Genomic DNA, 18,377 nt, shown 5'->3' on the forward strand with positions numbered 1-18,377 from the left:
GTCACATTTGTAAAATGGGCATGTTTTGTTCTGTAGTTTGGGGGAGAGGGCAAGTCTTGCTCTGATTTAGTAGATGGAAGATTGGGTGATTGCTTTGTAATACTCATTTACTTGGTACAAATGTTTATTGAGGACCTGCCAGATGCAGCCAGATGTGGCCAGAATGGAATCATTAGAGGAGAATGTTGCCTAATATCTTTAGAGAGAATGTTTTCCAATATCCCCGAATCTGACTGGTTTTAAGCTCTCATCGGGGCTACCTGATTAAAAAATATAGGCCCTGAACCCCTGTTTTCCCACTCCCCGTGATTCAGTGGGTCTGGGGTGGGACCCAGGCATCTTTATTTTTAAATAGTTCCCCCAGTGATTCTGATGACCTGCCAAATTTGGGTTCCGTAGGCACCCTTACGACCTTCATTTAGAATATCAGACAAGGTGAGTGATATCCCAAGGTGACACACAATTTGTAGGTGAGGAAACTGAGTTTCACACAGATTGAGTGGGTTTTCCCAGGTCACAGGCTAGTTAAGAATGAATGGGTTTAATGCTGCTGGGGTAAAACTAGGGTCTTCCCAAGACCCTGCAGTCCCAAAGCCTCTGCTGGTGCCTGTGGGGATATTTTGCCAACCCAGAGAGCAGGGAAAAGAAAGGTTTTAGCCTCCATCTGTGTTTTGGTGAATTTGCCCTGAGTTTTAAGGGGAGAATCAGGCTCAGTCGGACGTAATAATGAAATGAATGCTTGGAACGCTTGCTATGTGCTAGGTGAGAAAGATCTGGGATTGCACTATTCGTTCTAGTGTGGAAAGGAACACAAATGCCATCAGGATTTTGATATGGACTCCCACATTGGGTCAAAGACCTGGGAAACCACGGTGAGACAGGGTATCTTCCAGAGTCCAATCTGAGGTTTTAGATTAATAAAGCACAGTTGCTAGGTTTCACTCTAGCTATGGAAAGATCATTGCTAGCATTGTATTGGGCATTCATACTTTACTAGGCACTTTCACCAGTTAATTGTATCCTTCAAGGTGGGTATTATTATCCTGGTTTTATATCTGAGGAAACTGAGGCTGAACTAGTTAGAGAATTAACCAAGTTTACAGAGATGGAAAGTGGTTCAGTCAAGATTTGGATCCAGGTGGGGGCGCCTGGGTGGCTCAGCCGTTATGCATCTGTCTTCGGCTCAGGTCGTGATCCCGGGGTCCTGGGATCGAGCCCCACATCGGGCTCCCTACTCTGCGGGAGGCCTGCTTCTCCCTCTGCCCCTCCCCCGCTTGTGTTCCCTCTCTCGCTGTGTCTCTCTCTGTAGATTTGGATCCGGGTGCGCCTGACCCTGAAGCCCAAATGCAGAGGGGAAGACCAGCCTTTGTGCTGCCTGCCCAGCTTTATGGAGCAGGTCCGTGTGTGTTTCACTAACACTGTGTTCATTGAAGGCAGGCTCTGCATGCTGCATTCGGCTTTATGTTCCCTCCTCGTGCAGGAGGTCACAGTTCTGCACATACTGTAAATAAGCAATGTTTCCCGGGCGCCTGGGCGGATCAGCTGGTTGAGAGTCCGACTCTTGGTTTCTGCTCAGGTCAAGATCTCAGGGTCAAGGGATCCAGCTCCGCATTGGGCTCTGCCCTCATCGGGGAGTCTCCTTGAGATTCTCTCTGTCCCTCTGCCCCTCCCCCTGCTCTCTTTCTCTCTCAAATAAATAAATAAAATCTTTTTTTAAAAAGCAGTGTTTCCTGAGTAGAGAAATAAAGCAGGAGCATGTCTCCACGCATCGACACCTGTAGCTTTTACTTGTTTGCACATGAAACTACATCAAAAGAAGAATAAACTGCTCAGAAAATAAGACGGATTCAATAAGAAATTGTAATCACTGAAATTAATTTTTCCCCTGGGGTATTCCCTGGAAAAAAAACAAAGAAAATCTGATACTGTGGAGGATACTTGCGCAAACCTCCCCTCCCCCCGGCAACTATCTTCTTTTGTAATATTATCAGTGGCTCTTTCTGAAGCTTTTGCTGCCTTTTCAAAATCTGGAAGAAACAACAGGGGGGTCAATTCCGTTAATTTCAGGAGCATGTAGGTCCGTTTGTAACAATAAAAAGCTTTTTTCAAAATTAATTAAATTGACATAGTTTCATTTGTAGGATTGACTGATATCACGTATCTACTGAATGAACGCCATAAACTCTGGAAAGCTGAATTGTCGTAACCATAGCAACGAAGAAGTGGGAATTTCTCTTTCCGCATCCTGGGAAGCGCGGCCAGAACGCTCTGAGGAAGTTTGGCCTGTTGGTCACGCCGTAGATCGCGATGCATGCTGGGTCTTGGTAACATGGCGTCCTCCTTGATGTGCTGATGAGAGGAGTTTCACTGTAGCTTCAAACCAGAGGGCAAAACTCTCCAAACCCAATAAGCCCACACTACCTGTCTTCTTCGCGCCTCCGTGTCGCCCTTTTCTCAGGACTGGTTCTCAGGCAGGAGAGAGCCACGGGGCCGAAGGCCAGGACCGGCCAGGCCGCGCGGATCCGGGGCTGAGGAGCCGGCTGCGGACGAGCACGATGGGCCGGTCCTGGCCCTGGGTGCAGCAGCTCCGGCGAGTGCGGGACCCGCAGGGCTGAGAGTGGCTGCGGGAAACCCGACGCGCTCCGAACCTCTTCCGCTCGGCCGGAGACCTCAGCCTAGTCGGCGAACCGGCACCGAGAGCAGGCGGCCTTCCTGGCCTCGGATCGGCTGAGGCGTTGGAGGCCGAGAGTAGGGTCATCGTGAGGCCTGAAGTCCCTCGCGCCTTTGACAGCTTCGCTTACAGCCCCTCCTGAGACGTACAGCCTGGGAGGCAGCCAGTGGCTTGGGATCTGGGGGCGTGTGTGTCTGTGCGGAGCTCCTCGGTCTGCCCCGCTCCCCCCCGGCTCTTCCCACCTCCTCCGCCTGCCCGCGCGGAGTTAGGAGAGAAGGGGCTCAGGCGTTTTGCCCGAGTAGGGGTCTCCGCACACTCCCCATTAATTTCTTTTTCCATCCCCCCTTCCCTGATTCTTATTTCACCAGTTCTGGTACACACTAGTTTTTAAGGCTGGAGGTTCTCGAGCGCTTGCTGCCAAGGACTCCCCCACCCCCTCCCCCCCTGATGGAGTCCGAGATGCTGCAGTCCCCTCTTCTGGGACTCGGGGAGGAAGATGAGGCCGACCTTACAGACTGGAACCTGCCTTTGGCTTTTATGAAAAAGAGGCACTGTGAGAAAATCGAAGGCTCCAAATCCTTAGCTCAGAGCTGGAGGATGAAGGACCGGGTAAGTGGATTCCGGCTGCGCCCCTTGGACCTTGGTGGTTTTTCCCACGGAGAAAGTTCAGAGCCAGAAGAGAGTCCTAGGGAAAGCAGCGGTATTTTTTCCCAGCCACATGTTGCAAGTCAACTAAAAAAGCACGAACCATTTCAGACTCTAGTTTTTGGTTGTAAATGGAAAAAGGGTGTTTTGGTTGGGAGTTATGCACTGGATAATGTTACTTTAATTCAAACTAAGTTTTGGTTCAGACAATAAAAGTTAACCAAGTTCGAAAGTACAGCATTGCGAGTGTTCACACACTCTTTGGTATACTTAGTGCTGTTAACACTGGAGGAGAGACACCTTGGGCTAGAATACTTCAACCACGTGGTTAGCCTGCTTCGTGGCTGGTTTACTTTTTTTGTCCAGGCTCTGTGAAATGCTGTGCTGAGAAACAACATTACTGGGAAATGTTTAGGTGGTAACAAATTAAATGCAAAGTTATTTCAAAGTTACAATGAACTTCATCATAGCTTTCTAAACAGCTTGTCTTGAATCCAGACTTTTATTCCTTCTATGTGGGGTCATGTTGCTGTAGCTTGGAGACAGACTTTCTCCCACGGTAGAGTTAGAGGATGATGGGTTGGAACTTGGGTCCAGATTTTAGGGGGTCTCCATGGTGTTGGAGCGTGAACAGTGACCCACAAGCAGCTAGTAGGAAAGAAAACAGCCAATTTTGGTGAACCTGTCTTTAATTAACCTCTATTTCCTGGTCTCTAAAGCAAAAGGGCGGGACCGTCTCATCTGTGCACACTTAAAATTTGTCTTTTTATGATTTCTCCTTCAAGACTGCCTTTATTTATTTAAACATTTCAGTGTTATAAGAAGGGTAGTTGGTGTCACATTACAGTGTGAGTGCTCTGGGCTTATGAACATGCTTGTGTAAGATTATTGTTTTTTGTATATGACATTGAATCTATGTAAGATCACCTAAGTTATGGTAATTCTACTTAGTCAATCACTAGTAACCAGTCCTTCAGTTATTGATTTGGCTTTAGAAAATTTGTTTCATCCAAAGGTAATTTAAGGAGTAAAAGAGATGTTTATTGGAAGAGAGTGTATAAAGTCTGTCTTATGGACATCTTTAATACTAATTCATAGTTCAAAGCTTTTGTGGTTGTTATGCATATATAAAAAGAAACTTATTGTAAAGTAACTGTCTAATCATTTTTTTTTCCATTGTACTATTTGGAGGACTTTTTTTTCTTTTTTTAAATTTTTTTTATTTATTCATGAAAGTCAGAGAGAGAGAGAGAGGCAGAGGCAGAGGGAGAAGCAGGCTCCCCGCCTAGCAGGGAGCCCGATGCGGGACTCGATCTCAGGACCCTGGGATCATGACCTGAGCCGAAGGCAGACGCTTAACCATCTGAGCCACCCAGGCGCCCCTCTTTTTTCTTTTGAAATGTGGTTCCCTCTGCTACCCTAACCAATGCTCAAACTGTTCAAACTGATTAATGGATATATTTTTGACCTTTTAATTAAAACATTAATTTGTGAATGATCAGCATTCCCTGATAAGCTCATCATAGGTTATTAAGAGAAAAGTTCTGAGTAATTACTGAGATTACTCCTTAGAAAAGAGCCAGGGGAGGACGTTTGCTGTGTCTGACCTTTGCAAGCTGTTTAATGAAGAAGAAAATCAGAAGCTAATATTTTCAGTTCGGTGTGTGAGAGCTTGGCATCTTAACAGTCCTCATCATCTCTTCCTCGGACTCAGACCCAGGGGACCTTTTAGCACCCCTGCCAGGACAAAGGTTGCAAATCCAAATGATGCTAATAGCTGGGACGTAGCATAAGTGAAGGAAGCAGGCCAGATAGAAGAATGCACAGGTTCAGAGGTAAGTGGCAGCTGACAGTGACTTGTGTCCGATTGTCTGGAGGGTGGGTTCTGGAGAGCACAGGCCACAACAGCTGAAGGGGCAGGTGGGCCTCAGCCAGATGGCTTCCTTTCTCTTTTTTCTTTTTCTTTGAGAAGCCAGAAGACTTTTTTTTTTAAATGTGAAGCCTTCCAGTTTAAAAATGTTGGCACTCTCTCAGATGTTATAAAACACAAAGGAGTCCAGCACTGCAGGCCACACAAACCCCATTTGCGGGGCTGATTCTCGCCAGTGGGTTACCTGGGTGTGACTTGTGCTCTGTTCCCTCAACACCAGACAGCCGCTCCGATTCCAGGCATCTTGAGCGTGCAGGCATCCAGGCTGGGCTGTCTCCCCTCCCCCCCACAGCGTGATGGAGCAGCACTATAGTAAAGCGACACATGTGGGCCAGGTGGTCCCAGAGTAGGGCCTACTCATACCACTCGCCCTGGTGCGCTGTTGACTGCCCTAAACCCAGACGCAGCCTCTGCTTCTTCCTGTGATCCATGTGTAACTCCAGATACTTTTATTATGTGTATATATTAGTGGTTACCTATTGGTGTCCTATTGAATGAAGTTGTTAAGGATTCCTAAAATTGACATCTTCACTAAAGTTGACTGATGGCCCTAAAAAGTTTTCTGCCACTCAACGTTCGGCATCCTCAGAGAGAGCTACAGCACTTGCCCACTGTCAGTTGGGATTCCCACAATTTTTGTTTTGGATCAGTGCTGGTTTTCAAATGCCAGTATTATTGCATTTTAATTACTAAGCTACTGTTAGCTTAATACTGCTATTATCAAATTAGTTTGTCATTTGGTGAATTCTATGTATAGTGAATGATACGTATATGCATCAATAGTATCTTCGGCTTGTAATTTGCACATAACTAGACTTGTATAAATTGCAGCTCAAAATGAATCATTCATAGGCCTGTGGCTAATGCTGATGTGTATACATGTTCCCCATTTGTGTTTTGCTGTGATACTTTGTGGTTATCACCAAGTTCATTCTTCTGGAGAGTGGGCATGTGGGAACAGTTGGTCTCAGATTCATCTTTACCTCACACGTGTGGGACAGAATCAGGGAGACTAGAGAGCTGTTGCTCTCAAAACCACGGACACACACACACTCTACCTATACGTGGGTAGGAGACGTAGGTATAAAATGATGAGCCATTTCCCAAACCGGTCTCTTGACTAATTGTCACCTGGCTTTGTAAGCTGTACTTTGGATCAGCCATGGAGGAAGCCGAGTGGATGCATCAGAGTAACGTATGGGCAATAGAAGGGTAATCCTACATTGCTCACCTTGCATCCTCTCTCATCTACTCCAGTTAGGCTCCCTGCCTGGCATTGAGACCACCCTCCACAGGCCATCATTGGTTGCTAAATCTAAACGTCACTTCTCTGTCCTTATCTTGTCTGACCTCTCCTCAGCATTCCGCAGTGGGCCACTCCCTCCCCGCTTAGGCTCTCCTCACCTGCTTCCGTGTCTTCCTGAAACTCCGGGTCTCCCTCTGGGGTCTCATCGCTCCTCCTCAGACCCCTTTGCTGTTTGATAGCTCAGTGTGGAGCGCTCGAGGACTTGATCTTGGGCCCTCCCTCTTTGCTGTGTAGGCCCCTCACCAGCGGGTCTTGTCTACGCTCATGCTTTACATGCGGTTCACGGGCCAGTGACTCGCACATCTGAGGTCTTCACTTCTGACCTGGCCCTGGAGCTCCCGAACACCCCTCTGCCTTAGCATTCTCCGCCTCAGCACATGGCCACTGCCCCCACTCAGGTGTTCATGCTGTCAATCCAGGATTTACCCTTCCATCTTTCCTTCTCCCCTCCTCATGGCCCTGTCCAGCTCACAAGTAGAGCCTATCAGCTTTGCCTCCGAAGTGCATCTTATATTCGACCGCCTCGCTTTGTCTCCACCCATTGTGAGCCCAGTCCAGGCAGCTGCCGTCTTTTGTCTGGATGACCAGACTTGCATCCTGACTGGTCTCCCCACATGCATTCTGCCCTACAATTGATTCCTCATGCCGTGGCCAGAGGGATCTCTCACAGGTGTAAATCAGATTCTGTTACTCACTTCCTGTTTGGCCCTCTCCCGGCTTCCCAGGTGCTTGGAGGAGAATGCAGATGCCTCACCCTGGTGCTCAAAGCTTCATGATCTGGCCTCCCCTGCCTTTTCTGCTTCCTGGATGGAAAGGCCTGGAGTGCTCTTTCCTCTGCTCTTTGTACACCTGGCTCCCTCTGGTCCTCCTCTCTCAGCTGCTGGGTCACTTCCTCAGAGAGGCCTTCCCAGATTATCTCATCTAAAGCAACTCCCCAGCCACTCATGAGCACTTGCTTTCTCTGGTATTTTTTGTTATATCCTCACCCCTGGACCTGAGTTTTCTATTGTAAAGCAGGGACCTCATTTATGCTAGTACACAGGTCAATACTTCACACATGGTGAAGACACTGCAGAAAAAATGCGTAGTTTGCAGAGGGCTTCCACAGAGGGTGTGTTCTTTAAGGCCGCCAGCACCTTATCTGGGTGGGAAGGATTGTCTCCAGGTGACGGGTGAGGAGATGAGGCCTTCATTACGTGGCTTGCCGAAGGGACCTAAGCTGCATGGCTAGCAATGAGGGAGGCGGACTTGAGAAACAAAGCCTAGAATGGTGTCACAACGTGCCACTGAAAAGTCCACATTGTGAGGCTCTGGAGTCTATAACCAAGTGTGCTGGGAAGGTGGCTGGGGCGGTGGCAGGGATATAAAACCAGAGAACAGTGCTGGTGCTGCAGCTCAGCTGTTCCTGCGGCGGGCTCCGGGCTCCGGGTTCCCCTGACCCCTCTTCTGATGATAGTATAAGGCAGGGGCGCCCGGCTGGCTTAGTTGGTGGGCCGAGTGACTCTTGATCTTGGGGTCATGAGTTCAAGCCCCACGTTGGGCATAGAGATGACTTAAAAGTAAAATCTTAAAAAAAATAATAATGCAAGGTAGCCCTGGCCTTTCGCACTCTCTGTGTTGGGACCTGCGCAGATGGTGCAGAAGTGATGTGGGTAAACCCCTGGTGCCCTCGCAGGAGTCAGCGTGGTGGCGCCGGACGGTGCTGGTCCACTGTTTTCTTCACGGCTGCGCATTCACGGTAAAGAATTCCACTCCACTTGAGGATGCCCTTGATGATGCGGTAAAACGTGTTGGTCTTCTTGATCCTGGCTCTGCATTGCCCGCCTTCCCATGCGGCGCGCCCGCTGCCCTTCTGCCGAGGGGGGTGTGTGCTGCATCTGACAGGCCAACGAGCAGCTCTGCGCTCTCAGGCTTGGGTCTGTGGCAGATGCGTCTCGAAAATGAACAAAATGAGCTATCACTTCAAGGAAAAGACCAACAGGATTTGTTGCCAGGGATAAAATTTGAGCTTTCAGGTGAAAATCAAGTGTTCTGGAGAACTGCTGTCTGCCACGGTGAGCTTCCCAGCTTCCCACACTTGAGACTCTTCCAATGAGACAGTGGTGGTAGAATGAATAGGTTTTTTTGGGGGGATATGAAATGTAGAACAAAGTGTGTCCACATTTGGAACATCTGCATAATTCAGTGAACCAGTATTTCCAGATGACCAGTCCGTGATACCACAAAATCATCCACGGGCAAAAGATTCACTCAAAGTGAGGCCAGTGGATTTTAACATAGTAAGGGGTAAAAAGCCCAATCTTCCGCTAGGTTAGGTATCCTATTTTGTGTTCTGTGCAGATAGATTGCCGCTAACCCTTAAGAAACTACAGTTACTGAGTTTTGACGTGATGTGAAAGAAGAATATTCTCAGTTATTTGGATGTGCTGATACTTTCTCTCTTTTCGCCTGCACATCTTTGTGAGGTCAGAGTTTGTGCATCTACTTGGACCAAAACAGTGCGTCACAGCAGACTGAAACAGAATATGGAGTCCAGCTGTCTTCTGTGAAGGCAGACATTAAAGAGATTTGCAAAAAGCTGTCACTTGTCTAACGATTTTTTGAAAATACAGTTATTTTTCATAGAAATATCTATTTAAATATATAATGAGTTTATAATTTTTAAGTGAATCAACGAAGAAATACATTCCTTTTTTTTTTTTTTTTTTTCTTTTTGGCCTTAACCTCTAACATGGAAAGTACTGAGAAGTACTGATAAGAGCACATAAAATAAGCTCTTTGGAAGTCTTCAGTAATCTTTGAGCGTAAGTAAAGGTGTCCCATCATCAAGAGTTGAGACTCGTTTGTGTAGTTAAAAGAAAGTGGGCGTCAGACTTAAATTAGGAAGCAGGGCTTGAGGATATCAGGTGGTTGGCCAAAAATATCAAGCAGGGAGGACCAGAAATTAGGTAGCAGACCTAAAAGGGATCTGTTAGGCCCTTTCCATGCTGGAGCTTGTGTTTGTGACGAGCTCTGTGGGGTTGTGAAGGCAGTCGCCTGATATGTAACCATTAGGGCCTCCTGCTGCTCCGGACCCCTGCCATGTGTCCTGGAGGGGATCGCTCTGCTGCTCACCCAGTAGTGTCTTATCCTGGGAGTGAAGGAACATCTGTCCGCGTATGGCAGGGGAAGGTAGCCAGAAGTCTTCAGTACAACAAAAGTGTATCGCTCTCTTGTAGGGTGTTATGCTCTCCAGAACCCTAGGATCTAGTAGGACGGACAGACACGTCAACACCAAATTTGTAATACACTGTTATGTGTGTTTACAGGTGAGAAGGGCATGATTATAGGGAAAGCTTTGCATTGATATTAAGTAAGTAAATTATTTGCATTGAACTGCATTTATGAAACATACAGATCCGTCCCATTGACCCAGCGTGGAACTCTCAGCATCGAATGACTGTTGATGTGCTTGATGGTGGGGAGCTGCTTGTGGATTTAAGGGGGGCAGTATCATACAGAGATTTGTGTTTTGAAAGATCTTTTTGACCGTGGGTGGAGTGGAGGGTTTGGAGGGGTGGGACCGGAGGTGGGAACGCCAGCTGGAAAAGGGAGTTGCGGGAATCCAAGTGAGAAACCATGCCCAAAGCCAGGCAGCCACAGCAGGAGGGCGACTGTCGAGGAGGTGGGATCTAGAGTCTGGTCAGGCCTTGCAGGTTAAAGAGTGGGTGGCCAGTGTGGGCACCCTCTCTCTGAACTTGAAACATGTGAACTTGCCGTTGGCATTTGTCATGGGAAGCTCAGGAGCCACAAAGGGACCATCTACATAGATTTTTTTTTTTTTAACCTGCTTTAAAAAATGTGCCGTGTTCCATTTTGAACAGTGTGCCGTGGAAGAGTCCTGAAATGGATAAGAACATTTCTCCTCATTATCACCTTGTAGAATTCTAAAGCTAGAGTTTTAACAAGATAGCGTGTGGATTATATATAGATGGTGTCCTCCAGGTTTCTGACTCTTTCCTCCTTTTATTCCGAAGACATTAAAAAAGTACTTGGGGCATCTACCATACTTGTTTCAGTAGAGCTGAAGTTTGACACCTTTTCTTTTTGTAAGTTAAATTATAGAAAATGCCATCCCAGGAAATGTTTGACATGATAATTCATGCTTTAATCATGTTCTTGAGCCTCAAGTTGTCAGACAGGTGCAGCTCTGTCAGAGCGGGGGGTGGGGGGTGTGTGCCCCCAGGCGGCCGCGGAGAACACGTGATCACTTGACCACCCCCTTCCCCCCACCAGTTTGCTTTCAGATGTGGCTTTTGTTCTTGACTTGCACTATTTTCTGTTTTTTTGGTTTTGGTGTAATCTCGAACTTACAGAAAAATTGTAAGAATAGTACAATGAATTCCCCTATACCTTTTACCCAGATTCACCAATTGTTTACATCTTCCCTCATCTACTTTATCATTCTCTCTGTGTTTATGTAAGTCTGTGCTTTTCTCCCATGAGTGGTTGAGGAGTAAGTTGGAGGCTCTGTGCCTCAGGCCTTAATGTGTGTAGCTCCTGCGAGCAAGGACTCTCTTACGTAACCACGGGATAGTTGTGAAAGTCAGGACATCTGTCATTGATATGTTACTATTATTAATCCACAGTTCACGTTCACATGTTGTCATTTGTCCCAGCACTGCCCCTTTCTTAGCAATTTCTGCCCTCCCCGCCCCCACTCAGGGTCACCCACTGCCTTTAATGGTCTTGCCTATGTAGCCTCCTTTGATCTAAGGGAGTTTCTCAGCCTTTCTTAGAATTTCTTGCCCTTGACAATTTTTTTTCGTGGTACAACACACTAATGTCTGTTAATCCTTTGTAAGTGTGCCGCTCGGTGGCATCAGGTACATTCACTCTGTTGTGCAGCCATCCATCGTTCGCCTCCCAACTTTACCATCTTGCCAAACTGAAGCTCTGTGCCCCTGTTCCCCTCCCAGCCCCGCGCAGCCGACATCCTACTGTCTCTGAATTTGTTGACCTTGATATTTTTCAAGAGTACCGGGCAGTTACTTTGTAGAATGTCCTCAGTTTGGGTTTGCCTGATGTTTCCTCCTAGGCAGATTCAGCGTGTGCGTCTTGGGTCACAGTGCAGTTGAAGCGATGTGCTGTCTTCAGAGCATCGAAGACATGGTGCTGGGGGGCGCCTGGGCGGCTCAGTCAGTTAAGCGTCCTACTCTTCATCTCAGCCCAGGTCATGATCTCAGGGTTGTCGAAATGAGCCCCACATCACCGGGCTCTCTTCTCAGCGGGGAGTCATCTTGAGATTCTCTCTCCCTCTCCCTCTGCCTTTCCCATGCTCATGCTCTCTCTTTCTCTCTCAAATAAATAAATAAATCTTTAAAAAAACAGAAAGAAAGCACATGGTTTTGCTTTCTTCCAATATTGTTGTTTCTGGCTCCACACTTATCCTAGGCTGGGACGCACAGAGGGGAGTTTCTGAATTGATAACCCAGGCACTTGGGGAGGCAGCCCTCCTAAGGGGTTAATATTTACTTACATTGTTGTTTGAGGCACACTGTACATACAGTGAAATGTCCAGATCCTAACTAGTAGAATATGCTATTCAAAGTGAGTTTCCTCAGTGTTGGGTGTGGAAATAATGCTTAATCATCTGCATTTAGGACCATTCACCTCTCGGTGCTGAGTCCAGGGTTGTGTATAAGCAGACACAGGGCGTGGGTGTGGCCCTTGAGGAATTTGTATCTGATTTGAGAAAAATGACATTCTTATACAAAATCAAAGAACAATGCAATAATTATGTATCTGCGCTTGAGTCACAAGTTAGTGATTCCACGAATTCTGTTGGCTGGACGTTTCTACCGTGTCTGCAGTCCCGAGGCACTTGGCTGAGCCTGGTGCCGGGTGCTGAAGGCTAAGTGTAAGTGTGCAGGGGTCAGGGGGTGGGCGTGTGGAGAGGGGAAAGGATAGTTAAGTCACAACTCATTTCTAGAATTCAGTAATTCAGCTAATGTTTGTCTAGTGCCTCTCTGTGTCACGCAGGGTGCTAAGTGTGGGTGATTCATTGCCGAACAACTCCTGCTTTTAAGGTGTTTACCAGTTTTGGGGGGAAGATGGGTTGACTCAACAGGAAGCGGGGCATTGGGCTGGTGGCGGCTGCATACAGAGTACGGGAAAGGCCTCCTGGAAGACTGGCGCTCTGACTCAGAACCTGGAAGGGAACAGAAGTTTGCCGGGCAGAGAAGGGAGAGGGAGGGAGGGCCGGGCTGAGGAACTGGTGTGTGCAGAGGTGGGGAGGTGAGAGAGCATGGCCTCTGGGAAACTGCCCTTCGCCGGGGCTAGGCCTCCTGGTGCAGGTTTCCCTCCTTGCTTCCTAAGGTGGCGCCGGCCACCCGCCACCCGCCTGCTGTGTTTTCCTTCAGACCCCAGGTTCTGTATTTGGTTTGTCAACCCCACTCACCAGGGACTTGGTTTTGTTCACTGCTGCACCCCTAACTTCTCACACAGTGCCGTTTGGTGGAAGTTACTCAATAATTGTTGGTCAGGCGAAGAAATGGGGCTGGGACTGTGCTAAGAGGTGTGGTCAGGGCCTCTGCGCATGGACTGGTGGACAAGGCAAGTCCTGACAGGCTTTACAAAGCCCTAGGAGTTTGGATTTTGTTTCAAGGACCATTAAGAAATACTTTAAAGCAGGGCGGTGACATAGTTAGGATTTTAGAAAGATTTCACTGGGTGCAGAGGGAGAGAGAGAGAGAGAACGGGAGGGAATGTGTGTTGTGCGTGTGTGTGTGCATGTGTGAGGAGGGGTGTGTGTGTGTGAGAATCTGCGTTGGGGAGGGGGCATGGGTCAGGAGCGCATGGAGGGTGGGGAGATGGGAACTGAGGACAAGCAGGCTGCAGCTGAGCTCGGCCAGTGCCAGGGAGGGGTGGGGGGCCCTGAGAGCCCCCTGGAACAGAGGATGGGTGGTGCTTGGTCACTCGGGGTGCGGGAGGTGGCAGAGCGACTTGCACGCTCTGGCTGGATGTAGGACAGAGAGGGGCAAGCTACTGTGGGCACTCAGGAAGGGAGAGCACGTGCGTCTCCCTCTGAAAATCAGAGAAAATTTTCTTTAAAGAGTGTTTCAGGGGGAAATGTTGAAAGTGTTGCTTAAAATGGGTCCCGGGACCCCTGTTCCCCTTGGTGTCTGGTCTTCATTCATCCCTGCTGTACCCTTGTCCTCATGCCGTAGCTGCTGGTGATGAGCTACGCAATGAATATTGTTCAGTTTGGTGTTCTCTTGGATAACTTCCTCTTTTATCCTTAAAAGTTGATCAGACCAGCAGTTTAAAGCTACATGAGACTAAAAGCACTGTCAAATGTAAATTAGACATTTCCTTTTTCTGCGCTCCCTCTGAGCCCTGGCTCAGGTTCAGAATTAGCTTCTGTAGAGCTGGGAGCAATTCAGAGATACAAGTTGTCTTGTGTTTCTTTCCCGTATTGATGTCCTGAATACCCTGGCGTGTTCATGCATGTCATTGCACGTCCTTCAGCTGCGTAGTTGATCACCGCATGCTGGGAGTGCCCTGTGCTGGGTCCCGTCTGCTGCCAGCCTGGCCTCGTGGTGGCGGCGCCCAGCTCAGACCTGCAGTGGGGCTCAGGCCCCCTCCGAAGAGCTCCCGCTGTCTCTCCCATCACGCACGCAGCGCTTCTCCTGGGAAAGCGTCATTACCTGGTCAGCAGGCAGGATGCCCAGAAGAGTTTCATTCTTTAAATAAAACTTTATACTGGGAATGGTTTTAGTACTTGAAAAATATTTTAGCATTTTTAGCAGACAAACCCTTGGAAACTTGTTTTCCTTCAGAGTACACAAATAACACATGTCGTTGTAAAATTTTTAGAAAATAGGTAAAAACATAATGATGAGAATAAAAATTATATAATATCCTACTTCGGCATTGTTAATATTTTGGTGTATTGTCCACTTCTTTGTCATTCCTCTTCCCCTTTCCTGCAACCAAGATTATACTGTATGTGTCACTAAAGGACTATTTTGAATTCCCCCTTACCCTTATAGGATCTGAAACATAATAACAAAATAAACACTCAGGGAAACCCCCATGGCACCCAAGAATTAGATCAACATTAACACTGTCCCAGCTACCGGCTTTAACATCTTTTCTGCTTCTGGGAGGATAATAGCAGACAGTCCTTGACTTAGGATAGCTCGACTTACAAGTTTTCGACTTTACGAATGTATGAAAGCGATACGTGTTCAGTAGAAACCCTCCTTGCGGTTTTGAACATGGATCTTCTCCTGGGCTGGTGTTGATACATGGTCCGATCCTCTCTCATGATGCTGGGCGGTAAGCGTAGCCCCCGCGAGCCAGCGATCAGCAGGGTCAACAGCCTACGTACGGTAACAGCCATCCTGTCCCCACACGGCCACCGCTTGTCACTTTCTGTACAGTGTTCACTAAATGACACCAGATGGTCAACACTGTATGGTAAGATAGGCTTTGTGCAAGATGCTTTTGCCCAACTGTAGGCTGACGCGAGTGTTCTGAGCATGTGGAAGCTGGGCTTAGTTGAGCTATGACCGTAGGTTAGGTCTTGTGATAAGGGTTTATTGGGACGTAACCCCGTTGTAAATTGAAGAAGGTCTGTACCAGCTTTATTTTAAGTCATGCTTGACCGTGTGCCAGGTGTTGTCTGGGTTTTCCATATCGACAGCCCCTTTAATTACTGAACAATCCTGTGAGCAGGTGCATTTATAGTTGAGTGGACTCAGGCAAGAGAGGTTAGATAATTTGCCAGAGGTCACCTAGTTAGTGAGGGGTGGAGCCCGGCATTATCCTGCCTCTTAGGCAGTGGGGCCAGGGCGGGGAGAGCTGCTTGGGGCACCGCCATTTATTCGCTGCTCAGGTGTTGTTTGCTGGCTTGCTGGCTAGCCGGTGAGCGCCAGTCCCTTGGTGGGAAGGAAAATGTGAGCTGGTCCCTAACTGGGAGCACCGTAAAGTCAGTGCGTGCACCGACCAGCTTAGCAGATCAGACCGATAATGTTGAGATGTTTAACTAGTGGTTGCGGACTGTGTGATCACTCAGTGGAGAGGAGTGGGGTGACTGGGAGCTAGGGAGGGGTTTTGGAAGAGGGGTCTGGTGGAGGAAGGCTTCTGGAGGAGGTAGGCACGGAGACGGGGAGGGCTTGGCAGGCCAGAACGCAGAGGGAAGGCCCTTCCAGGGCGGTATGTGGGGGGCGTCCAGCGTCAGTGATAGGAGGGTCTTTTTAGAGCACAGTGGGGGTAGTGCCAGCAGCTGGGGGGGGCACTGGCTGTGGTGGGCACCGCATCGCCCTGCTTTGGGTGCCCGGCAGGAGGCGTGACCCTTTTCTGCTGTTAGGGAGGTTTGGGGAGGGCTGAAGGCCGCAATGGGCGCAGTTTGGATTGGCGCACATTGGTGGACCGCCTGCAGGAGCTGTTCCCTGGGAGGGCAGGTGGTGGGGCCTCGCTCACAGGCCAGGTGAGACAGAAGAATAGAGCTGGGGGGCATTCTCATCAGGGAAACCATGGAAGCCAGAGGGCGGGGGGTGCAGCATGGGGGTGGGGAAGGGGGGCTGCCCAGAGTGAAGAGGAGCTCTCTGGCATGGAGCAGCGCCACGGGCGCTTGGAGCCAGATCTTTGAAGGCCTGAATGGTAGGATAAGGACAGGACGTTTATTTGGGAAGCCACAGTCTCTGAAGGTTTTTGAGTGGGGGTGGGCCGTGACGTATGGAGTCGGAACAGTCTGTGAGAAAGGAGAGAATCATGGGGTTTGGGGAATAATTTGGGGAAAGAAAAACTGTGAGGTATTTTTGTTTTTTGTTTTTTTTAAATGAACTTTTTTTATGATAGTTTTCGATTTATAGAAAAGTCGAGAAGATAGAGTTCCCATATACTTCGTAGCCAGTTTCCGCTGTCCTAACATCTGACATTAGGCTGGTACATTTATCACAGTTGATGAATATTGATAATGTTATTATCACTAAAGCCCACCTTTTATTCAGATTTCCTGCATTTCTCTGTTATCTGTCCTCTGCCCCAGGGCCTTGCCCAGGACACCACACTGCATTTAGCTGTCACGCGTGTCTCCTTCGGCTCCTCTTGGTGGCAGTGGTCTTTCAGCCTGGTTTTGGGTGACTGACAGCTCTGAGGGGCACTGGGCAGGGGTGTGTCTGATGATTGTTACATGATAAGAAGGGGTCATAGGTTTGGGGAGGAAGAGCATGGAGGGAGAGTGCCCTTCTCACCATGTCATATTTTTTTTTTTTTAAAGATTTTATTTATTTATTTGAGACAGAGAATGAGAGAGAGAGAGAGAGCACATGAGAGGGGGGAGGGTCAGAGGGAGAAGCAGGCTCCCTGCCGAGCAGGGAGCCCGATGCGGGACTCGATCCAGGGACTCCAGGATCATGACCTGAGCCGAAGGCAGTCGCTTAACCAACTGAGCCACCCAGGCGCCCCCTCACCATGTCATATTAAGGGTCGGTGCCTTCAACCTGACTTGTCACTGGATGTGACCTTGACCACCTGGCCGAGGTCATGTTTGTTAGTTGTCTCTACTTGTTCTGCCCCCCATCCCCATTGATGTATGTCTAGAAATATTTCCAGATGTAATCATCTCTGTATTAAGCTAAACATGCATTTATAGTGATGTCTTCAAGTCTGAGCTGTTTTGTTTTTTGTTGTGTTTAAATCTGGAACCAAGAGATTAGTAACATCAAGTGAACTCAGAGAAAGGTGTGTTTCTGGGGGAGGAGAGCTAATGAACTTGGGTTTAGACAGGTTGAGTTTGAGGTTTCCTGAAACTTGAAGACATGAGTCAAGTTTGGAGAAATAAATTTGGAAACTGACTCCATAGGGGTGATGCTAGATGGTAGGAGTTCTTGAAGGATGAAGAGGGAGGTTGTCCAGTGGGGAGATCAGAGTTGAGGAGAAGGGGAATCACGTGGCTTAACAGAGGCCAAGGAAGAGAAAGACTTTTTTGGGAAGCAGTTGACCCATAACATTTCCTAAGTGCTACACTCGGTGTCTGCCAGTTCATAGCCCCTTGGCTGTGAAACTTCTTCCCCGTTTTAATCCTGGCTCCTGGTGAAGGGACAGCCCTTGGTGGGCCAGGGTTGGACGGCTGGCCCCAGGGTAGCCACATCCTAAGGCTGGTGGGCATGAGAAGATGAACTGGAGCCATCTGGTTCTCCCATAACGGTTTGAATTGGGACAAATCCGTGGGAACAGAGTTTGGATCTGGGCTGCGGGAGGTCGCGGCGTGCTCTGAGTTATGGGCAAACATGACCTGGGAGGAAGCAGTTGGTGCAGGGACAGAAGGCAGGAGGCGCAGCGTGGGCTGGGTCACGGCAGCGATGGAGGACCGGGGAGCAGCTCCATGCCTGGGTCATCCTGCCGCCTGGCCCTGCATTGCTTCTGCCCTTTCTGAGCTTGGGGCCTTTTGCATTCTTCTGGGTCCTATGCTAGGTATCCTTACGAAACATAGTTGCTTAGCGTCACGGAAGTGAGACTTCCATTTTCAAGTTTATTTTTAGTAAGTCTCCCTGAAGCCCAAAGGAAAAGTTCACATCTTAAGTGCTCTGTGAATTGTCACTAAGTGAACACACACGTGACCAGCGCCTGGCTCAGGAAACAGAGCGCAGTGACCATGATCAGCCCCACCGAGCCTGCTCTCAGGCCTCCGTCCTGCTGGGAAGCCACTCTCCTGCCATCTGTACTTGGACAGCGCGACTCTTAGCACTGTCTCTGTGATCCCCGCGGGCGCTCACTCGTTCTCGCTGAGCACGGTGCCCTCGCGACTCTCTTACTGGTGCCAGACACTGGGGTGG

The 18,377-nt window shown here is 48.6% G+C and overlaps 1 protein-coding gene across 1 annotated transcript in view; it reads left to right on the forward strand.

Moving 5' to 3' along the window:
* Positions 1-2,278: 2,278 nt before the first annotated feature.
* The window catches only part of RPTOR (regulatory associated protein of MTOR complex 1), a 329,954-nt gene continuing 313,855 nt past the window's right edge, over positions 2,279-18,377 (forward strand). The window contains exon 1 of the mRNA XM_032429799.1: positions 2,279-3,280. Coding sequence (XP_032285690.1) covers positions 3,119-3,280 — 162 coding nt within the window. The 5' untranslated portion in view covers positions 2,279-3,118. The remainder of the gene's footprint in view (positions 3,281-18,377) is intronic.

This window comes from Phoca vitulina, unplaced genomic scaffold, assembly GCF_004348235.1.
Source record: "Phoca vitulina isolate PV1807 unplaced genomic scaffold, GSC_HSeal_1.0 scaffold41, whole genome shotgun sequence".
In the NCBI taxonomy this organism is placed as follows: Eukaryota; Metazoa; Chordata; class Mammalia; order Carnivora; family Phocidae; genus Phoca; species Phoca vitulina.